An 18933-nucleotide genomic window follows, 5' to 3' on the forward strand; every position below is an offset into this window, starting at 1 on the left:
GGCCTTTGGGGAGGTCTCAGGACAGTTACAATCATGGCAGAGGGTGAAGAGGAAGCAAGCACATCTTACATGGCCAGAGCAGGAGGGAGACGGGGGCAGGGGTGGTGGAGGGAGGGCTACATACTTTTTTTGTTTTGTTTTGTTTTGAGATGGAGTTGGCTCTTGTTGCCCAGGCTGGAGTGCAATGGTGCGATCTTGGCTCACTGCAACCTCTGCCTCCGTAATTCAAGGGATTCTCCTGCCTCAGCCTCCTGAGTAGCTGGGATTACAGGCATGCACCATCATGCCCGGTTAATTTTGTACTTTTAGTAGAGACAGGGTTTCTTCATGTTGATCAGGCTGGTTTCAAATTCCTGACCTCAAGTGATCCACCCGCCTTGGCCTCCCAAAGTGCTGGGATTATAGGCCCAGCCTGGTGCTGCATACTTTTAAACTGCCAGATCTCATGATAACTTACTCACACTCACTGTCATAAGGGGATGGTGTAACCAATTCGTGAGAACTCCATCCCAATGATCCAATCACCCCCCACTAGGCCCCACCTTCAACACTGGGGATTACAAACCCACATGAGATTTGGTGGGGACACAGATCCAAACCATATCAGTGTGTAAGTGTTGTAATGAAGACAAATTTGGTACAATAGTGGCATGGACTGTGGGGAGAGTTCAGTTCCTTGGAAGTTGAAGATCAGGAAAGGCTCCAATGAGAAGGCAAGCCCAAGTTAAAAAATAGACCTTCACTAGGCCTGGGCCTTGGGGAGTGGAGGGGTAACAGACAGAACAACACAGGAGAGGTGTATTCAGGGAGCTACAAGGGACTTTGTTTGGATGGAGACATTGATGTGTGGGGAGGGGAGATGGTAGGCAATGATGTAGTGAGGGTAGATAAGGCCATTAGAGAGGAAACTGAGTTTGGACTCTGGCAGTGGAGAGAGCCATTGATTGATTTTTTTTCTTACATATAGGAATAATGTGATCCTTTATAAAAATGGCATTTTTATAAAGGTCACTCTGGAATAGTGCTTCAAATGGTTTGGACATGGCGCTAGGGTAATTATGGAGAAGGAAACCAATTTGGAGCCTGCATTAGTCTTCTTGGGCTGTGATAGCAAAATATTGCAGATACAGACTAGGGGGCTTAAACAACAGAACATTAATTTTCTCACAGCTGTGGATGTTCAAAGTCCCAGATCAAGGTCTGGCAAGGTCAGTTTGTGGTGAGGGCTCTCTTTCTGGCTTGCAGATGGTCACCATGGCCTTTCGTCTGTGCGTGCACATGGAGAAAGACAGAGGAAATAGAGAGAGAGAGTGAGAGAGATTTCTGGTGTCCCTTCTTATAAGGACACTAATCCTAGGGGATCAGGGCCCCACCCTTATGACCCCAGTCAACCTTCTTTACTTTCTTAGAGTTCCTGTCTCCAAATATAGTCACACTGGGGTTAGGGTTTTTGATGGTTAATATTAAGTGTCAACTTGACTGGATCAAAAGATGCAAAGTATTGTTCCTGGGTGTGTTTGTGAGGGTGTTACCAGAGGAGATTAACATTTGAGTTAGTGGACTGGGCGTGGAAGACCCACCCTCAGTGTGGGTGGGCACCATCCAATTGGCAGCCAGCAGAACGAAAAAAGCAGACAGGAAAAGGTGGAATAAGCTGGCTTGCTGAGTCTTCCAGCTTTCATCTTTCTTCCATGCTGGATGCTTCCTGTCCTAGAACGTCAGACTCCAGGTTCTTTGGCCTTTGGACTCTTGGACCTACATCAGTGGTTTGCCAGGAGCTCTCTGGTCTTCAGCCACAGACTGAAAGCTGCACGGTGGGCTTCCCTACTTTTGAGGCTTTGGGACTTGGATGGAGCCACTCCTGGCTTCCTTGTTCCTCAGCTTGCAGATGGCTTGTCGTGGGACTCCTTCGCTCTGTGATCATGTGAGTCAATTCTCCTTAATAAACACCCTTTTCATTCGGCTCCAATGAGTGGAGGAACACCAGGGTTCTTCGTCTTGAGTCGGATTAGATGAAACGACACGGACACACGTGGAGTGGTTTTAAGGAGCAGAGATTTTAATAGGCAAGAAGGAAAGGAGAAGATGGAAGAAACTCCACCATACAGAGACAGAGGGAAGGGGGCTCCAAAGCTAACAGAGGAGACCCTATGTGCCACGGATACCAGCTGGGTATATGAAGAGGCTGGAGGAGGCGGTGTTTGATTTGCATGGGGCTCAGGGGATTGGTTTGACCAGGCATGTCATTCACATAGCCAGTGAAAAAAGGCCCTCCTGCCCTATTCTTTTAATAAGCAAATGCAGGGAGCCATGATGTTCTGCACACGTGGGGAAACCTGGGGGTGGCCATGTTGCCAGGGACATGTCTGGGCAAGGGCAAGAAGGCTGCCAGAATCGCCGTGTTTGGGTGGACCCAGTTTCTAATGGCCTATATTTGCATATCAAAGGTTGCTGGCCTAGCTCTAAGAGCCCGGACTTTCCAGCTAGACCAGAAACGTTTCTGGAGCTGCTTTAAAAACGAAAACTTTCCAAGGACCCCTTTTCCTCTCTATCTGCCTAAAATAATTTCTTAATAACTCCTACCACGCTGTCATATATACATCTACCTATTAGTTCTGTCCCTCTGAAGAACCCTAACTAATACAGGCTTCAACATATGAACTTGGGGGGTACACAAACGTTCAGTCCAGAGACCATTACAATTGTTTAGGTAAAAGAGGATGAGGGCCTGCACTAAATAGTAGTCAGAGGGTAGGTGGGGAAGGATGTCAGCGATGCCAAGGAAATGAAATGAAAGGGAGGATTCTTTGCTGATGTAGGCAATGGCCGGGGCAGGCAGGGGAGAGTGGAGAGCACAGGGCAGCTCCCACATTTTTTGTTCTCTTATAGGTTAGATGGTAGTACTGCTAAGAAGAATAAAGACTGTGGGGGAGGGTTTCTGATCTTGAAAAAATGCTAGCCAGGGGAAGTGGCTCATGCCTGTAATCCCAGCACTTTGGGAGGCTGAGGCGGGTGGATCACTTGAGGGCAGGGGTTTGAGACCATCCTGGACAACGTGGTGAAACCCCCGTCTCTACTAAAAATACAAAAATTAGCAGGGTGTGGTGGCGCATGGCTGTAATCCCAGCTACCCGGGAGGCTGAGGCAACGAGAATCGCTTGAACCCAGGAGGCGGAGGTTGCAGTGAGCGGAGATCGCGCCATTGCACTCCAGCCTGGGCCTGGGTGACAGAGTGAGACTGTCTCAAAAAAAAAAAAAAAAGAAAAATTGCTGACAAGATCAGTTTAAGATATGTTAAGTGTGAGATATCTGTGAGACGTGCTGGAAACATGGAGGGGGTAGTTGCAGTTATAGGTGTTTGTTTCAAGAAAGAATAACCTGGGCTGGAGGTACAGAGACCGGAGTCATCAGCACTCAGTGCCATATTGGATGCAATCAGCTTGGATAGACAGGTGAAGAATAAGAAGAGAAAAGGATCAAGGATTGTTCTTGGAGGGAAACTGTACATTGAGACACCAAAAACTCTTGCTAATTGTCTTATTACTTCATTTTAAAGCTAGGAGAGGCCGGGTGTGGTGCCTCATGCCTGTAATCCCAGCACTTTGGGAGGCCAAGGTGGGCAGATCACTTGAACTCCGGAGTTCAAGACCAGCCTGGCCAACATGGCAAAACCCTGTCTCTACTAAAAATACGAAAATTAGCTGGGCGTGGTGGTGCATGCTTGTAATCCCAGCTATACGGGAGGCTGAGGCACGAGAATCACTTGAACCTAGGAGGCAGAGGTTGCAGTGGGCTGAGATCACGCCACTATACTCCAGCCTTGGTGACAGAGCGAGACTACATCTCAACATAAATAAATAAAGGAATAAATCAATAAAGCAAGTTAGGAGAAAGACTATAGAAATACTTTTGGATTAATGATTTATATTTTTCCATATCAGGCTCTCACCCACATTCTTAACAATTTTGTCTGAGCACATAACCCACTTTTATTGTTGACTCATAGTGACTTTTTTGCTAATAAATGAGAGAAGCCTCTGGAAGGTGCTGTAACAGGTAAAGGATTATACTTAGCTGCAAATTTAACCTCTGTAATTCCAGCTGCAGAATGAAGTCATTTATTACAGGGAAAAATTGCTGGCTCTGAAGGAGAAGACAAATGGTTGCCTCTTTGCCCTAGTTTAAATAGGATGATGGCCCTTGTGTATTCCCCAAAGATGAAGGTCTGACCACCTGTGAGCCAGGCTGGGAAGGTCTGTTCTCAGAGTCCCTGCCTGTGCTCTGGATCCAGGGATCTGTTTCCAGCTCTTTTTCTGAGGGCTCAGCTTGCCAGCAAATAAAAAGCAAATGTAACAAATAGAGAAAAAACTACTACAAAACTGAAGGAAACCTCATATGAGATTAACATAAACCAGAAGGAAAAGTAAATATCGAAACTGAGTATACAGAGCAGGCAATAACCCATGCAAATGTACAAGATTGCCTATTCCAAATAGGTAGAGAAAGTGTGATCAGTGTAATTATTCAAACACAGGGCAATACATTAGAAAGCATGGGATAGAAAGCATGGGATAGAAAGCAGGTGGCTGGGGGAAAAGCCACCTTGTTTATCCCTTATACTTCTCAGTTGTGTCTATTGGTGATAGGCTTCCCAGATTGAGTAAGTCAAAGCTATAATAAAAATGCCTCTCTGAGAAGCTTTTATGCCTAGGATAACCTTGAGCATTTTGTGTTTTGTTTTAGCCCAGAGGAGAAAGTCTAATAATACCTCTCTCCACAAAACAAAATATTCACCAGTTCTATTCTTGTTTAAGGCTGTTATCATCTCAAATAAGTATTTCCATAGGAAAAATAAAAAGTCATGGCAAAGTTACATGAATTTTGGAGCACAAATATAATGCAGAATCAAAAGAAAACAGGTAAGACTGTTTCCATTCAATTGTACTGCCTTTGGGGTAAAGATTTTATCTAAGTCAGATATAAGGGATAAATGTTATGCAACAGAAAGCCAGGAGTGGAACCCCCAAATAATGCCATTTAGCATCATTAGAATAGGATCAGGATCTTTTTTTCTCCCAGGAAGTTAAAGGTATTTCTGCTGCATAATCATGTTAGCCTGAAGACTGCTTTATATCTACATAGGGTGATCATCCAAGAACATGAGTTTGAAATCAGAAGCTGTGATGTACTTTTTACTGAAAAAGGTACCATCTGTTCATCTAACTAATGCCAAGGTTTCAGAGAAAGCACTATAATGGACAGAAAACTGATTCCACGTGAAGTGTATATTATAACAGCACAAATGTTAGGACAGTTATCTGATAGGATCTGGGAGTGAAAAACCAGGACTGCAAAGGTGCTGGGGAGGAAAGGAAATAAACATCTGTAGGGAGAAATATTTCAATCTGTATTTAAAAGATATTGGCCGGGCGTGGTGGCTCATGCCTGTAATCCTAGCACATAGGGAGGCCGAGTTGGGCATATCGCTTGAGCCCAGGAGTTCAAAACCAGCCTGGGCAATATGGTGAAACCCTGTCTCTACAAAAAGTACAAAAAAACCGGCTGGGCATGGTGGCACTCGCCTGTAGTCCCAGCTACTCAGGAGGCTGAGGTGGGAGGATTGCTTTAGTGCAGGAGGTCAAATCTGCAGTGAGCTAAGATCACACTACTGTACTCCAGCCTCGGCAACAGAACAAGACCCTGTCTCAAAAAAAAAAAAAAAAAAAAAAAAAAGAAAAAAGAAAAAGAAAAGAAAAAAAGAAAAAAAGTAGTGCTGCTGATTAGGAAATCTAGTTTCTGGTGTAACTTATGTAGATCAGAGATCTCTTGAGAATTTGTGTAGCTTTTGTTTTTAACGCCCATCATCCTTAAGGAAGATCATTTACTGAAATTCCAGACCTTTATAGCTGAGAAGAAAAGCTGAGAATCAAAAGGAAATTTACCATCTACTATCTCACTGCTTTAACTTTCTTTCTAAACAATAGAACTTAATAAATGTCAGCTGTTTTTACTTGTCAGGTTTATGTGGTAAGCACTTTACATTTTGGATGACATTTTATCTTTACAGTCTTACGATGCAGGTAGTGATATGTTGTTTTATACATGGTAACAGAAGTTCAAAAAGCTGAAGTAGGCCAGGTGCAGTAGCTCACGCCTGTAATCTCAACAGTTTGGAAGACTGAGGCAGGCGGATCACTTGAGGCCAGGAGTTGGAGACCAGCCTGGCCAACATGGTGAAATCCTATCTCTATTAAAAATACAAAAAGAGGCCGGACGTGGTGGCTCACGCCTGTAATCCCAGCACTTTGGGAGGCCAAGACGGGTGGATCACGAGGTCAGGAGATCGAGATCATCCTGGCTAACACAGTGAAATCCCGTCTCTACTAAAAATACAAAAAATTAGCCGGGTGTGGTGGCAGGCGCCTGTAGTCCCAGCTACTTGGGAGGCTGAGGCAGAAGAATGGCATGAACCTGGAAGGCAGAGCTTGCAGTGAGCCGAGATCATGCTGTTGCACTCCAGCCTGGGCAACAGAGCAAGACTCTGTCTTAGAAAAACAAAACAAAACAAAACAATACAAAAAAAAAAAAATCGCTGGGTGTGGTGGCACATGCCTGTCATCTCAGCTGCTTGGGAGGTTGAGGCATGAATGAGAATCGCTTGAACCCGGGAGGTGGAGGTTGCAGTGAGCCGAGATTGCACCACTGCACTCCAGCCTGGGTGACAGAGCAAGACTCTGTCTCAGAAAAAAAAAAAAAGTGAAGTAATCTGATCATGGGCACAAAGCAAGCCAGGTTCTGCACTCCAAGCAGGTGATTGAAAAATTCACATTCTTCATAAAAAATTCTATCTCCTGAGAGGATAGAGATCTGCAATGTGACCACTAAGGAGGGACATTTAGTCTAACCTGGGGGGTTCTAGAAAGGCTTCCCTTAGGAGATGAGGGCTTAAAAGGATCTGAAAGGTGAATAAGAATTAGAAATAGGAGAAAGGTAGGATAAATGTCATGAGAAAGAATAATGTGAGTAAAAGCACGTAGGCCTGCCACAGCATTGCTACAAGCAGTTTAGCATTATCAAAGTATAGTGTGAGTCAGAGATTGATGGAAATTAAAGATTGAGGGAGGGGTAAAGAGAGAGCCATAGTGGGAGGGCCTCGGTATGCTATGAAGCTTAGATTTTACTCTAAGAAATGAAAGTATTTAGAATAATATAGTAAAAACAACAAGTGTACAAGGAAAAACCAACAATCTGTAGGGCTTTAGAAAAAACAACAGGATTTCAGTCTTCTAGATACCTTTTGGGAAAGGAAAAAGATGGACTGTTCATTATTCTTAAAAATATTTTTGCAATAAAATGATCATTGCTTGGAACCAAGAAAATGAAAAACACTTCACAACAGGCAGCTGTCCTCAGTAATGTTTCTGACTGCAGGAAAATTGTTAGGCAAGCCATGGAGTATTTGAAACTGAATGGTAGCTGTTACTATATGTAGCTCCTAGATTAAGCACTTTAGTTAAATATCTCATTTAATCCTCATAACAACCCTATGAAGTAGGTAATTACTTCTCAGTTTCAGTAGGTAAATAAAACCAATGACTTGTCTAAAGAAATATAGTTTAAAACAAAGTAGGATAAAGAATTGCTGAGTTCCCAGTGTTAGTCAAAAAAGTCCTGAAAATTGGTAAGCCAACCATAAAGATTGAGGAGAGTTGATTATCTCTGTGGAGGGATACAAAAACGAAATATACCAAAGTCTGAAAAATCCTACCCCTCTCTTTCTTTCTTTTTAAATTTTTTTTTTTTTTTCTTTGAGATGGAGTCTCACTCTTGTCACCCAGGCTGGAGTGCAATGGTGTGGTCTCGGCTCACTGCAACCTCCGCCTCCTGGGTTCAAGCGATTCTCCTGCCTCAGCCTCCTGAATAGCTGGGACTACAGGCGCCCTCCACCACACCCGGCTAATTTTTGTGTTTTTAGTAGAGACAGGGCTTCACTGTGTTGGCCAGGCTCGTCTCGAACTCCTGACCTCATGATCCGCCTGCCTCGGTCTCCCAAAGTGCTGGGATTACAGGCATGAGCCACCGTGCCTGGCCTTTTTCTTCTTTCTTTCTTTCTTCCTTCCTTCCTTCCTTCCTTTCTTTCTTTTCTCTCTCTCTCTCTCTTTCTTTCTTTCTTTCTTTTTTTTTTTTGACACAGTTTCATTCTGTTCTCCAGGCTGTAGTGCAGTGGTGCGATCTCGGCTCATTGCAACCTCCACCTCCCGGGTTCAAGCAATTCTCATGCCTCAGCCTCCTTAGTAGCTGGGATTATAGGTGCGTGCCACCACACCCAGATAATTTATTTATTTATTTATTTATTTATTTATTTATTTATTTATTTTGAGACAGAGTCTCGCTCTGTTGCCCAGGCTGGAGTGCAATGGCGCAATCTCCGCTCACTGCAACCTCCGCCTCCCAGGTTCAAGCGATTCTCCTGCCTCAGCCTCCTGAGTAGCTGGGATTACAGGCGCACGACACGAGGCCTGGCTAATTTTTTTTTTTTCTTTTCTTTTGAGACGGAGTCTCGCTCTGTCACCCAGGCTGGAGTGCAGTCGCAAGATCTTGGCTCACCGCAAGCTCTGCCTCCCGGGTTCACGCGATTGTCCTGCCTCAGCCCCCCGAGTAGCTGGGACTACAAGCGCCCGCCACCAGGCCCGGCTAATTTTTTGTATTTTTAGTAGAGACGGGGTTTCACCGTGTTAGCCAGGATGGTCTCGATCTGCTGACCTCGTGATCCGCCCGTCTTGGCCTCCCAAAGTGCTGGGATTACAGGCGTGAGCCACTGCGCCCGGCCGACGCCTGGCTAATTTTTATATTTTTAGTAGAGATGGGGTTTTGCCATGTTGGCCAGGCTGTTTTCAAATGCCCGCCTCAGCCTCCCAAAGTGCTGGGATTACAGGCGTAAGCCACTGTGCCTGGCCAATTTTTGTATTTTTAATAGAGACGGGTTTTATCATGTTGGCCAGAATGGTCTTGAACACTTTAGCTCAAGTGATCCACCTCCTGAGCCTCCTAAAATGCTGAGATTACATGCATAAGCCACCACGCCCGACCTCACTCCTTTCTTATTAATTGGTTGGTAGTCTTTTTTAAAAAGATAAACTAATATTTCATAAAGAAAACAATTTACCCTGCACAGTACCATTAAACTTGAAATCCTCCTAGAGAATAATGTGGGAAGTTCATGTGGGCTTCTGAGTAAACTTTCCAAGATCTGAAACCCATAAGGAAACCATACGTGTAACTTGGCAAAGATAAATGATGGAGAGTGTCTGAACAAGTAAGAATCAACCAGGTTAGACTATGATTACAAACAACCCTAAAATTTCAGTGGTTTGTTATAAGAAAATGTCATTTTTTTGTTCACACTAAATGACCACTGAGGGTTGGCTGGTGGGTACTCAGTTTGGTATCCAGGCTAAATCAACATCCCTATCCAGCGCTGTAGCAGATGGAAAAGGGGCATGTCAAAATCATACACCAAAATCTTAAAGCTTCCACCTGGAAGAGACAAACATAGTTTATGCTCGCATTTCATTGGCCAGAACAAATCATGTGGCCACATCTGCCCAGGGTAGGCAGGGAATTGCGTTCTACCATGTAGCCAGAAAGAGAGTAAGAAAAATTTGCTGAATAGCACTAATGACTACTACAGTGATAACTTCAGAAAAGCAGAGGTGAAAGCAACCTAAGAAAGAAAATTCTGGAGCTAGGAACAGCATTAGGCGCTATAATTATGTGAACAGTTGATGACCTATTCATAATAATGGCTAAGAGGATATTTAATATATCATTTCACACATATGAAAAAATGTTGCGGCCGGGCGAGGTGGCTCACGCCTGTAATCACAACACTTTGGGAGGCTGAGGCGGGTGGATCACCTGAGGTCAGGACTTCGAGACCAGCCTCACCAACATGGTGAAACCCCATCTCTACTAAAAATACAAAAATTAGCTGGGCGTGGTGGTGCACACCTGTGATCCCAGCTACTCAGGAGGCTGAGGCAGGAGAATCGCTTGAACCCGGGAGGTGGAGGTTGCAGTGAGTCGAGCTGAGATCGCATCACTGCACTCCAGCCTGGGCGACAGAGCAAGACTCCGTCTCAAAAAAAAAAAAAAAAAAAAAAAAAAAAGGAAAGAAAGAAAAAATGTTGCATTAAGTAGTTGGCCAATTAATGCTATAAGAAGTTTGCAGAAAGACACTGTGGGATCTCTCACTGGTCATATAGTATGGGAAATGTTTATCATACTCCTTCACTCTCATTGGGGATTCAATCAAAAGCTATGTTACTTCTAACTAATTTTTCAAAAGTGTGATTCTAACGGTATTTCCTGTTGTATTGCTGATTGCTAGCATTAGACTTAGGGAGCTTCTTTCTGTTTATCTAATGACTCTATGTGCAAAACTTTCACATATGACATATGATCCTACTTATTGCTACTTAATATGTTTCCTTCAGTAAGCTATCTAATTTTAAACTATTACATAGAAAATGAACTAGATAACTCAAGACTTCTCTCATTAATGAAATAACTTCTTTTTTAGAGAAAATAGGATCTTGTAACTTCATTCTCCAAATAGAACAGAGTCCTCCCTTTAGAAAGAACATATATAAGAGGTTTCTTAGTTGTGTTTCCCCGGAAACTGACCCAAAGGGTAGCATTTGAGGGCAAGTATTGTAATCTATTTGGGATGTGATCCTAGAAAGCATTGGCAGGGAAGAGAGTAAGGAAATAAGTAGGGAAACCAGGAGGGAAAATAAGGAGGGAAGGAAGAAAGGAAGGAAGGATGGAAGGCAGGTAACACTGTTCCCTAAAGGGGAGGTTACTGCTGTGTGTACCTGAAACTCAAAGTTGGGCACCTTTGGGAGACTAGAGTACAATTTACCATAGTCCTAAGCTCAGTGGGGAAGCTGGAGTATTTTTATATCAACACCTTTTTTTTTTTTTTTTTGACATGGAGTGTCACTCCGTTGCCCAGTCTGGAGTGCAGTGGCACTATCTAGGCTCACTGCAACCTCCGCCTCAGTTCAAGCAATTCTCCTGTCTCAGCCTCTCGAGTAGCTGGGTTTACAGGCACATACTACCACGCCCCACTAATTTTTGTGTTTTCTAGTAGAGACAAGGTTTCACCATGTTGGCCAGGCTGGTCTTGAACTCCTGCCCTCAAATGATCCACCTGCCTTAGCCTCCCAAAGTGTTGGGATTACAGCTGTGAGCCACCATGCCTGGCCTCAACACCTATCTTTGATTGGTTGAGGGCTGCTCTGAGAGGAATTAGCTGCCTGGCTCCTCTGGCCTGCCCCTCTGCACTGGCAAAGTGGGGTCTGGCAGCCAGAGGAAGCCCTTGAATGGGGAAGCAGAGAGGGAAGAGTAAGATGCCATTGGCCTGCCAGTAGGAAGCCCATGACATAATTCTGGAGCCCCAACCCTGTTAGTACAGAAAAGATACCTGGCTTATGTGCTCTGCTATATCCATCTTTGAGCCTAGATGATATTAATTAACTCTTTAAAAAGATATTAAAGCTGTGGTGGCATCTGAGAAAAGATGGTATGCTTTTAAAAGGTAGGAATGAACAGCTCATACATTGCCCCAGGAGTGGGCTTTATTACAGAGATGGGGGAGATCTGACAGGTTGAAGACCAAGATTCCAGGAAGAAATCAGTTTGTTCACAAGCAGGTTGGGAAAGGGAGATACTTCAAACAGCTCTGAGAGCAATATTTCATAAAGACAGGAAGCAGGAAGAAAGCCTTAAGGCCGTATTGACTTTTGCACCTAGCAAATGACCCCTACTCTTCATTCCCTGAAAAAAGAGAGAAACAAACAGTAAACATTTTCAAAGGATCGGTAATGTTTTAATAGCTCTGATTGGTAAGTGGAGTATTGGGTGTTATTTCGAAGTCAAAAATTCGATCTTGGTAGATTTACCCTATAACCTGGAGCATTTTCGAAAGGCAGCAGAATGGAAGTGTCTCAAAGTACTGACTTTTCATTATTTTCCACGCAGATCCCAGAGGATAACAGAAGGAAAGGTTTTGTCTGGGGGAGGGTAGGCTTCTCCTAAAAAGAGAATTCTGGAAGTCAACATAATTAAACAAAGAGGAAAATGTGCCAGACAGGAGTGGGTGGGGGCTGTTTTCTCTTTGTGGTTGGTTGTGGTGCGTTCAAGATTCCTCGCCTAAGATGAGGTTCCTGAGCTTCCAATAGGCGACTGACTGCCCAAGAGACCCAGGGCTCCGCGAGGAGACGACGCAGGTGTCGGGACTCCCCGCAGGTGAGGAGGCCGACGTTCCAGGAGGCCCTCCCGGGCGGGCCCTGAGTCCTGCCTCGCGGCTGCTCGCTGGGATCCGAGGGCGGAACGGGACGCGCAGGAACCCGGCCCGACGGGCGCGGCTCACACCCGTGCTCTTCCTGCGCCCTCGGCCTCGCTTAGCGGCCAGAGCCGCGGCCCTGCGGGTTGCCGGCGGCCGCTTCTTTATCTCCGACCCCACTGCCCAGTACTGTACGCGTCCAAACTAAAGAAACATCATTCGCTTAAGGAGCTGGGGAAAGCGCGTGCTCCGCTCGCCCTGGCACCGCGGGTTGCCCAGCTCGCGGACTGGGACGGGCGGCGCAAGAGATGGTGCTCCCTGTCCAGGAGTGGACGGGGAAGAGGGCATCTCTGGTCCCGGGATGCGATTGTCCCGGTTTCTCCTTCTGGCCCCCTCGCCGCGCGCACGAACTCTAGGGGAAGTTGGTTGTAAAGTTTCCGAGAGCGGCGTGGGCTGGTGCGAGTGAAGCGCGGGGCGTGGGAGGCGAGGACAGAAGCTCTCCTCGCGGCGTCTTTGTTCTGCTCTGGAGGAGAGACCTTGGCAAGGAGTCGCCGGGTGGGTGCAGGGACCTACCGCCACGACATTCCGGACCCAGCGGGAGCCCTCCTCTCAATGCCCCTCCCCTCGCAAGCCAACCCAGGACATAGCCCCCACGTCCCCAAGCTTCCGTCTACTTCATCCTTCTACCCCCAAACTTCACCAACCCGGAAAGATCCCAAGTCTGGGATGGGGAGAAAGGAAAGAGGGTGGAGGCAAAGGTGCGCGACGGGCTGGATACCAACTGGAGGGTGGGTGTTCGCATTGGAATGTTTTTTTCTTTTGCCCTAGAAATAGCTTCCCCATGCGGGCCCCTACTCTCTCCCATTTCCCCCACCTCCCTGCTTTCTTTTTCTTCAATTCTAGTGGATCTAGAAGGAAAACGAGTGCTGCTCTGAGTCACTCAGCGAGCTAATGCTATGGCCCGAAGTTGGGTTCAGGGTCGAGGGGTGGGGGATCATGTGGATGGGGTCCCAATTCTGGAGGTTGAGAATGACTGGAAAGGACCTGGGGAAGGGTCGGGAGCTGTTCCTGGTCCGAGACACCTGATTTGTCCCGGACAAGGCAGTGGGGGAGGGGAAGGAAAGAGGGGATGCTCGGCTGGGACGTGTCGCGGCAGGGGGTAGAGGATGAGGAGGCGGCCTGGGACCCCGAGTCAGATCTTTGGGGTGAGCACGAGGATGTGGTGTAGGGAAGAGGACGAGTGAGCAGCGCCTGGCTGTAGGGTCAGAGGGAGCCTGGTCATCCTGAGAGCCTTGCCTTCGCAGTTTGAGATTAGGGGAAGTTCGGGGTCTGAGAAGGTGGGCGCGATGCTGGAGTTGGGAATCCTTCCTCGGAGCCCCTGGACCGAGTTGCGCTGCGCCTGCAGCAACAGGTAGCCCCGAGGGATGGGTGGAGGCCCCGGCCGAACCCGGAGCTGGCCTTTGTCCTGCCAATTAGAGGGCTCTCCAGAGGGACAGCGTGGGTGGGGGTAGGTGGGGAAGGGCGGGAGAGGAGTTTCCTAACACTTGGAGCCCCTTTGAGTTGTTCTGTGTATTGGGTGGAGGAGGGTGAATCCGAGAGGAGGGAGGAGGGTGAATCCGAGAGGAGGAAGGAAGATGAAGAGCCTAGCCTGCGCCCCACCTCTGATTGTGTAAGCGCCTTTATCTAGGGTTGACCCCCTACCCTTTGCAATTTGTCTCTTAGGATGACGAAAAACGGACAGAAACTCGACGCCCAAGTGAATGGTTCACATTGATTGGCAGGGAAAGTGCAAACAAAGAGGTGCATCTCCGGGAAACAATGATTTTGGAGATCCCCTGCCCACCACCCCAGACTTGTGCGCGGTGCGGAGGGGGCCAGGGCTGGCATCTCCCGGGGAAAGTTTCGAGCCAGGCAGTGGGAGGAGACGGTCTGGGCAGAGTTGCGATGAACTGGGGACCGAGCAGCCCCAGCTCGCCTCGGAGGTTCCCGAGTCGGGCGGGAGATGCGGGGAGAGGGAGGGGGCGGGGAGGGAGGGGAGGGAGAGAGGAAGAAGGGGTGAGAGGGAGAAACCTGCCGCCGCTCGCCGCCTCTTTGTCTGCTCCGGGACTTGGAACAAAAGGGGGAACTCTGATGAACTCTCTTTCCTCCCCTTTCCCCCGGACGCCGGGGTATCTCCCTCTCGCAACTTTGCCGCCCCGACTTTCTCTGCTGTCAGGCCAGGAGAAAGTGTCCGAACGCCTCGTGGACTGCAGCGGGGGAAATGTCCCTTAAAAGTGCGACGAAGTGGGGAAGAAGGTGAGTGGGGACTGTTGTCTTGTTTACCTCTCTCCCCTCAACTCGCCCCGCTCCCCGCCCTTCGGAGGGCAGAGGAGTAGCCCAGTGGCAAAGTTTGGCTGGTAAATTGTACCTCCTTTCCCCGTTCCCTTCTCTTTTGTTCTTTAAAGAACTCGCGCAATTGTTTCATTTGTTTATTTTTAATAGGCAAAAGCCAAGTAGGCATTTATCTCATGTGCTTCTTTATATGAGGGGCTGGGGGGGATGGGGAGGAGGGTATCAAAAGGGTGGAGTGAGGGGGTATTGCCTCGCTTTCTTCCAGCTGCACTCATGTAGGAATGAATATGCAGAAATTGAGAGGGGCAAGTCCAGCCTCGCCCCCACCTTAGCCCTGACCTTGGTCATGCAAAAGAAAGCGATATGGATATGGGGGTCGTTTGTATAACTTAGCTGTCTGCAGAGCGCTCTGTAGATACCACGCACAATATAAAAACGCTGCAACAATGGAAGGAAGAAAGGTTTGGGTTGGAGGGGATTGGACCCTTGTGTTAGCGGTCAAGGAGAGGTTTACAACAAACAGATAAGAGTTCAGAAAGTTTTCTTCGGGGCTGAGATGGGGTGGAGGAAGCCACAGGTTCCAGACTGTCAGAGATGCAGGGATGGAGGGGATGGGGCCTGGACCACTAGTTAGAGCCATCCCGTCCGTCCCTTTCAGTTTCACGATCCACCCGGAATAACCCAGGCTATCCTTGGGATCCGTCCACTTTCCATCACCCCCCGCCCCCAACCCCATTTCAATGTGTTTGAATAGAAAGCAGAACGTGAGCCCCAGAAGCTCCTCTGACCCAGCCTTCCGCCCCGCCTTTTGTGTTTTAACCTTTTGTTTCTATCTGCCACGCCCGTCCAAAAGAGGGATGGCTGTTTCTGCTTCTGCGGGGTGAAGAGGCAGCGCAGTCCACTCCGTCTTTATAGGCTAAGGAAGACGCCCTAACTTTGTTTCCTAAGTAGCTTAACTTAGGAATGTTTCTAGGTTGGGTCATGCGCGAATGAGGGGAACACTCAACACCCAGTAAACATTGCCACTTTAGGTACAATTTCTCCCAGCGCTTTTCCACTTTATACAGGAGTTGTTTATCCCATACTGTCATTTGGTTTGTAGAAAAAGCATTTTGGGGGCCAGGTGCGGTGGCTCACTGTAATCCCAGCACTTTGGGAGGCCGAGACGTGTGGATGGCTTGAGGTCAGGAGTTCGAGACCAGCCTGGCCAACATGGCGAAACCTCGTCTCTACTAACAATACAAAAATTAGCTGGGCGTAGCGGTGCGTGCCTGTAGTCCCAGCTACTTGGGAGGCTGAGGCAGGAGAAACGCTTGAACACAGGAGGCTGAGGTTGCAGTGAACTGAGATTGTGCCGTTGCACTCCAGCCTGGGTGACAGAGTCAGACTTTGTTTCAAAAAAAAAAAAAAAAAAAAAAAGGAAAAGCATTTTGGATACTGAAGTTGGGGGTTTGTTGAAAGTGGGCAAATGTATGCCCTATCTGAGGTGATATCTAAATATTAGGAATATGCAGAATAGGCTTTTTGAATTCTACATGAAGAATAACCTAAAGGTTATTATCTTCAGGTATGTTTTGTGAGATCATTTCTAATGCCAAGATAGTTTATTACCTTCTCCACTTTCTTCTCTCATATATTCCCAAGTGCTAGAGGCTTTCCTCACTCCCTTGGACTTACTTTTGACAAGACAAATGAAACATCAAAGCGCATGCACTGTCAATAACTTGAGGAAACGCCCAAACATTGTCTTTTAACTTCTTCAACTTTTGATTCTGTATAGTAGTAGTTACTATTGAAGACTTGTACCTGTACCTAGAAATGATTCAGCTGCTAGAACTACGTAGTTTTGAGTTTTCATATCAAAGACTGAAATATATTATTGCAACAATTACTTTCTTTTAGAAAGTGAGGAGGCAGAATGACTTGGAAGCTAACTTTAACCAATTTCCATTGTATAGGTGTAATTACTATTATCAGCATCTAGAAAGCGTCATGAATTTGCTGGAGTACTTCCTAGCACTGACCTCCTTCATTCTGCTTTGTTCTTACTGGATCTTTCCATCAGTCAACAATATGGAAGTACCAATACAAGGTCAAATCATTCCTGGATTCATCTGGAGTTACTTAAAAGTTAAATCATTGGAATTTTTGACGATACCTTTTCTATATGGATTACAGTTTGATCGCTGGGAATTCTCCACCTTAAAGAAGGTATGTTGCTTTTTAGATACTCTACGAGGACTTCATTTTTGGTCTGGGGCTTATACCCAGAGATTTGACTAGTTATTTTGAGCGGCTGTGTTAACAGAGTGATTTATGACTTTGGACTTCCTTGTTTTAAACTGTTTTGTGTAGATCCTTTCTTATTTAGGATGATGATTTGGGTACTTGTGATGGAATTTTATTAATTTTACCATGTGTTCTTCAACATTAGCACACATAATGAATGCAGATTATATGGTCACTAAGGAAATTTTGTAATGATGATGCATCCAGTAGGCAAATATCCTACTTTATTTATGATTGACTTGCTTCTTAAATATCGCAGTAGATATTTCTAAGTTCTGTGTTAGCAGAACTTATGTGGTTTGCATTACTATTATTTTTCTTCATTTTGACACTTCATTTTGGTAAACAAAATCCAAAAATGGCCCAAAATAAATGTCTAATGACTGGGAGTCTATATAAAATACAGTAAGTTCTCTCAGAATGAAAACCTTGAGTTTGTAATAACAGAGCCCGTAAATTTGTTTAACCTTTATGGTATACATCAAGTTTTTATAGTGGTCATAAGAGTCTTCTATTCCTTCTTTTAAGTTTTATAATTAGTCTTTGTTCACCTTTATGAGAAAGTAGTTAAAAATTCACATAACTACTGTTGGTAATATAAAAAGTTAATTTTGATATGGTATTTACAATCCTTGTTTAAGTGATTGTTTGCCATGGAAAGTAAGAACTTTCTTTCTGTGGTCTGGTCAAATAAATTAATTGGGAATTGGAAACATTTTTATCTTGTTACGAGTAAAAAAGTAACATTACAATTTGCTTCTTTCTAGTTGTGTAAACATAAACAAGCTACTTAACCTTCCTGGGCTTCTGTTTATTACCAATAAAATGAAGGTTAAGCTAAATAACTTAAAAGATTTTTGAAATCTTTTAACATTAAGATTCTATGATTTGTTGCTTGCTTTTATAAATAAGATACATCCTCTCTTGTAAAGTTTGTTTTACATCATTGAACAATAGAGTTAACAGCATCATCAACTTTTTTTTTTTTTTTTGTGACGGAGTCTCGCCCTTGTTGCCCAGGCTGGAGTGCAGTGGCGCGATCTCGGCTCACTGCAACCTCTGCCTCCCAGGTTGAAGCAATTCTCCCACCTTAGCCTCCTGTGTAGCTGGGATTATAGGTGCACGTCACCACGCCTGGCTAATTTTTGTACTTTTAGTAGAGACCGGGTTTCCCCGTGTTGGCCAGGCTGGTCTCAACTCCTGACCTCAGGTGATCTGCCTGCCTCGTCCTCCCAAAGTGCTAGGATTACAAGTGTGAGCCCCCGTGCCCCGTCTTGGCATGATAAACTTAATGTGATTTAATTACAATTATTTTGTTTGAATGCTTAGCTCAGGTAGGATTAGTTCAGGAAATATGCTTTAAATTTTCTGTAAAGTATACTCTCAACCAAGTGTTCTGTATGGAAATTTCAGATTTCCTTAAACGTTCTCAATAAAAGTTTGTCTGCTGGAATTTTTTTTTGGAGGTGGAAAGTACAGTATTATTTCTTGACAAACGTTTTACCTACAAATATCTGAAGTCAGTATGTTTGAATTTGTTATAATGGCCACTCAGAATTGGGATCAGAGATTTAGGAAGAGACTTTGGAGTAAAACAGACCTGAGTTCGAATCACAGCCTAGGCAATTACTATGATACCTCCTCCAGGTTACTGGATTTTCATGGCTCCTAATTTCCTCATTTGCAATGTGTATATCCTAACACTTATCTCATAGGGTTGTTGTAATACTTTTTAACGTAGGAAAAAACAGAGGGCTAGGCATCTGTAAACATAATAAAAAGTACTGTTACTTGCTTTCACAGTGACTTAGTGATGTTTTGTTACTTCAAACTTTCTTTGTTGTCTGCCTTACAAGTTTCAGGCCACATTAACCAAATATTCACTGAAATATTCAAAGTCAATTTGGACAGAAGTTTGTATCTGTTTAAATGTTTTTCTGTAAAACTATATTTAATTCAAATCT

General features: G+C 45.4%; 1 protein-coding gene across 26 annotated transcripts in view; it reads left to right on the top strand.

Moving 5' to 3' along the window:
- Positions 1-12736: 12736 nt before the first annotated feature.
- Positions 12737-18933, top strand: part of LOC134761654 (uncharacterized) — a 985940-nt gene continuing 979743 nt past the window's right edge. For 14 of the 26 annotated variants that reach the window (XR_010140613.1, XR_010140596.1, XR_010140599.1 and 11 more), the window contains exons 1-2: positions 14398-14644; positions 16746-16891. Coding sequence is in view for 8 of the 26 variants with exons in the window: in XM_063725380.1 (XP_063581450.1) it covers positions 14110-14211; positions 14565-14644; positions 16639-16891 (435 nt within the window). In the remaining 18 variants the exon portion in view is untranslated. The other 12 variants (XR_010140594.1, XR_010140592.1, XR_010140593.1 and 9 more) reach the window with 9 other exon arrangements.

This window comes from Pongo abelii, chromosome 5, assembly GCF_028885655.2.
Source record: "Pongo abelii isolate AG06213 chromosome 5, NHGRI_mPonAbe1-v2.0_pri, whole genome shotgun sequence".
Lineage (NCBI taxonomy): Eukaryota > Metazoa > Chordata > Mammalia > Primates > Hominidae > Pongo > Pongo abelii.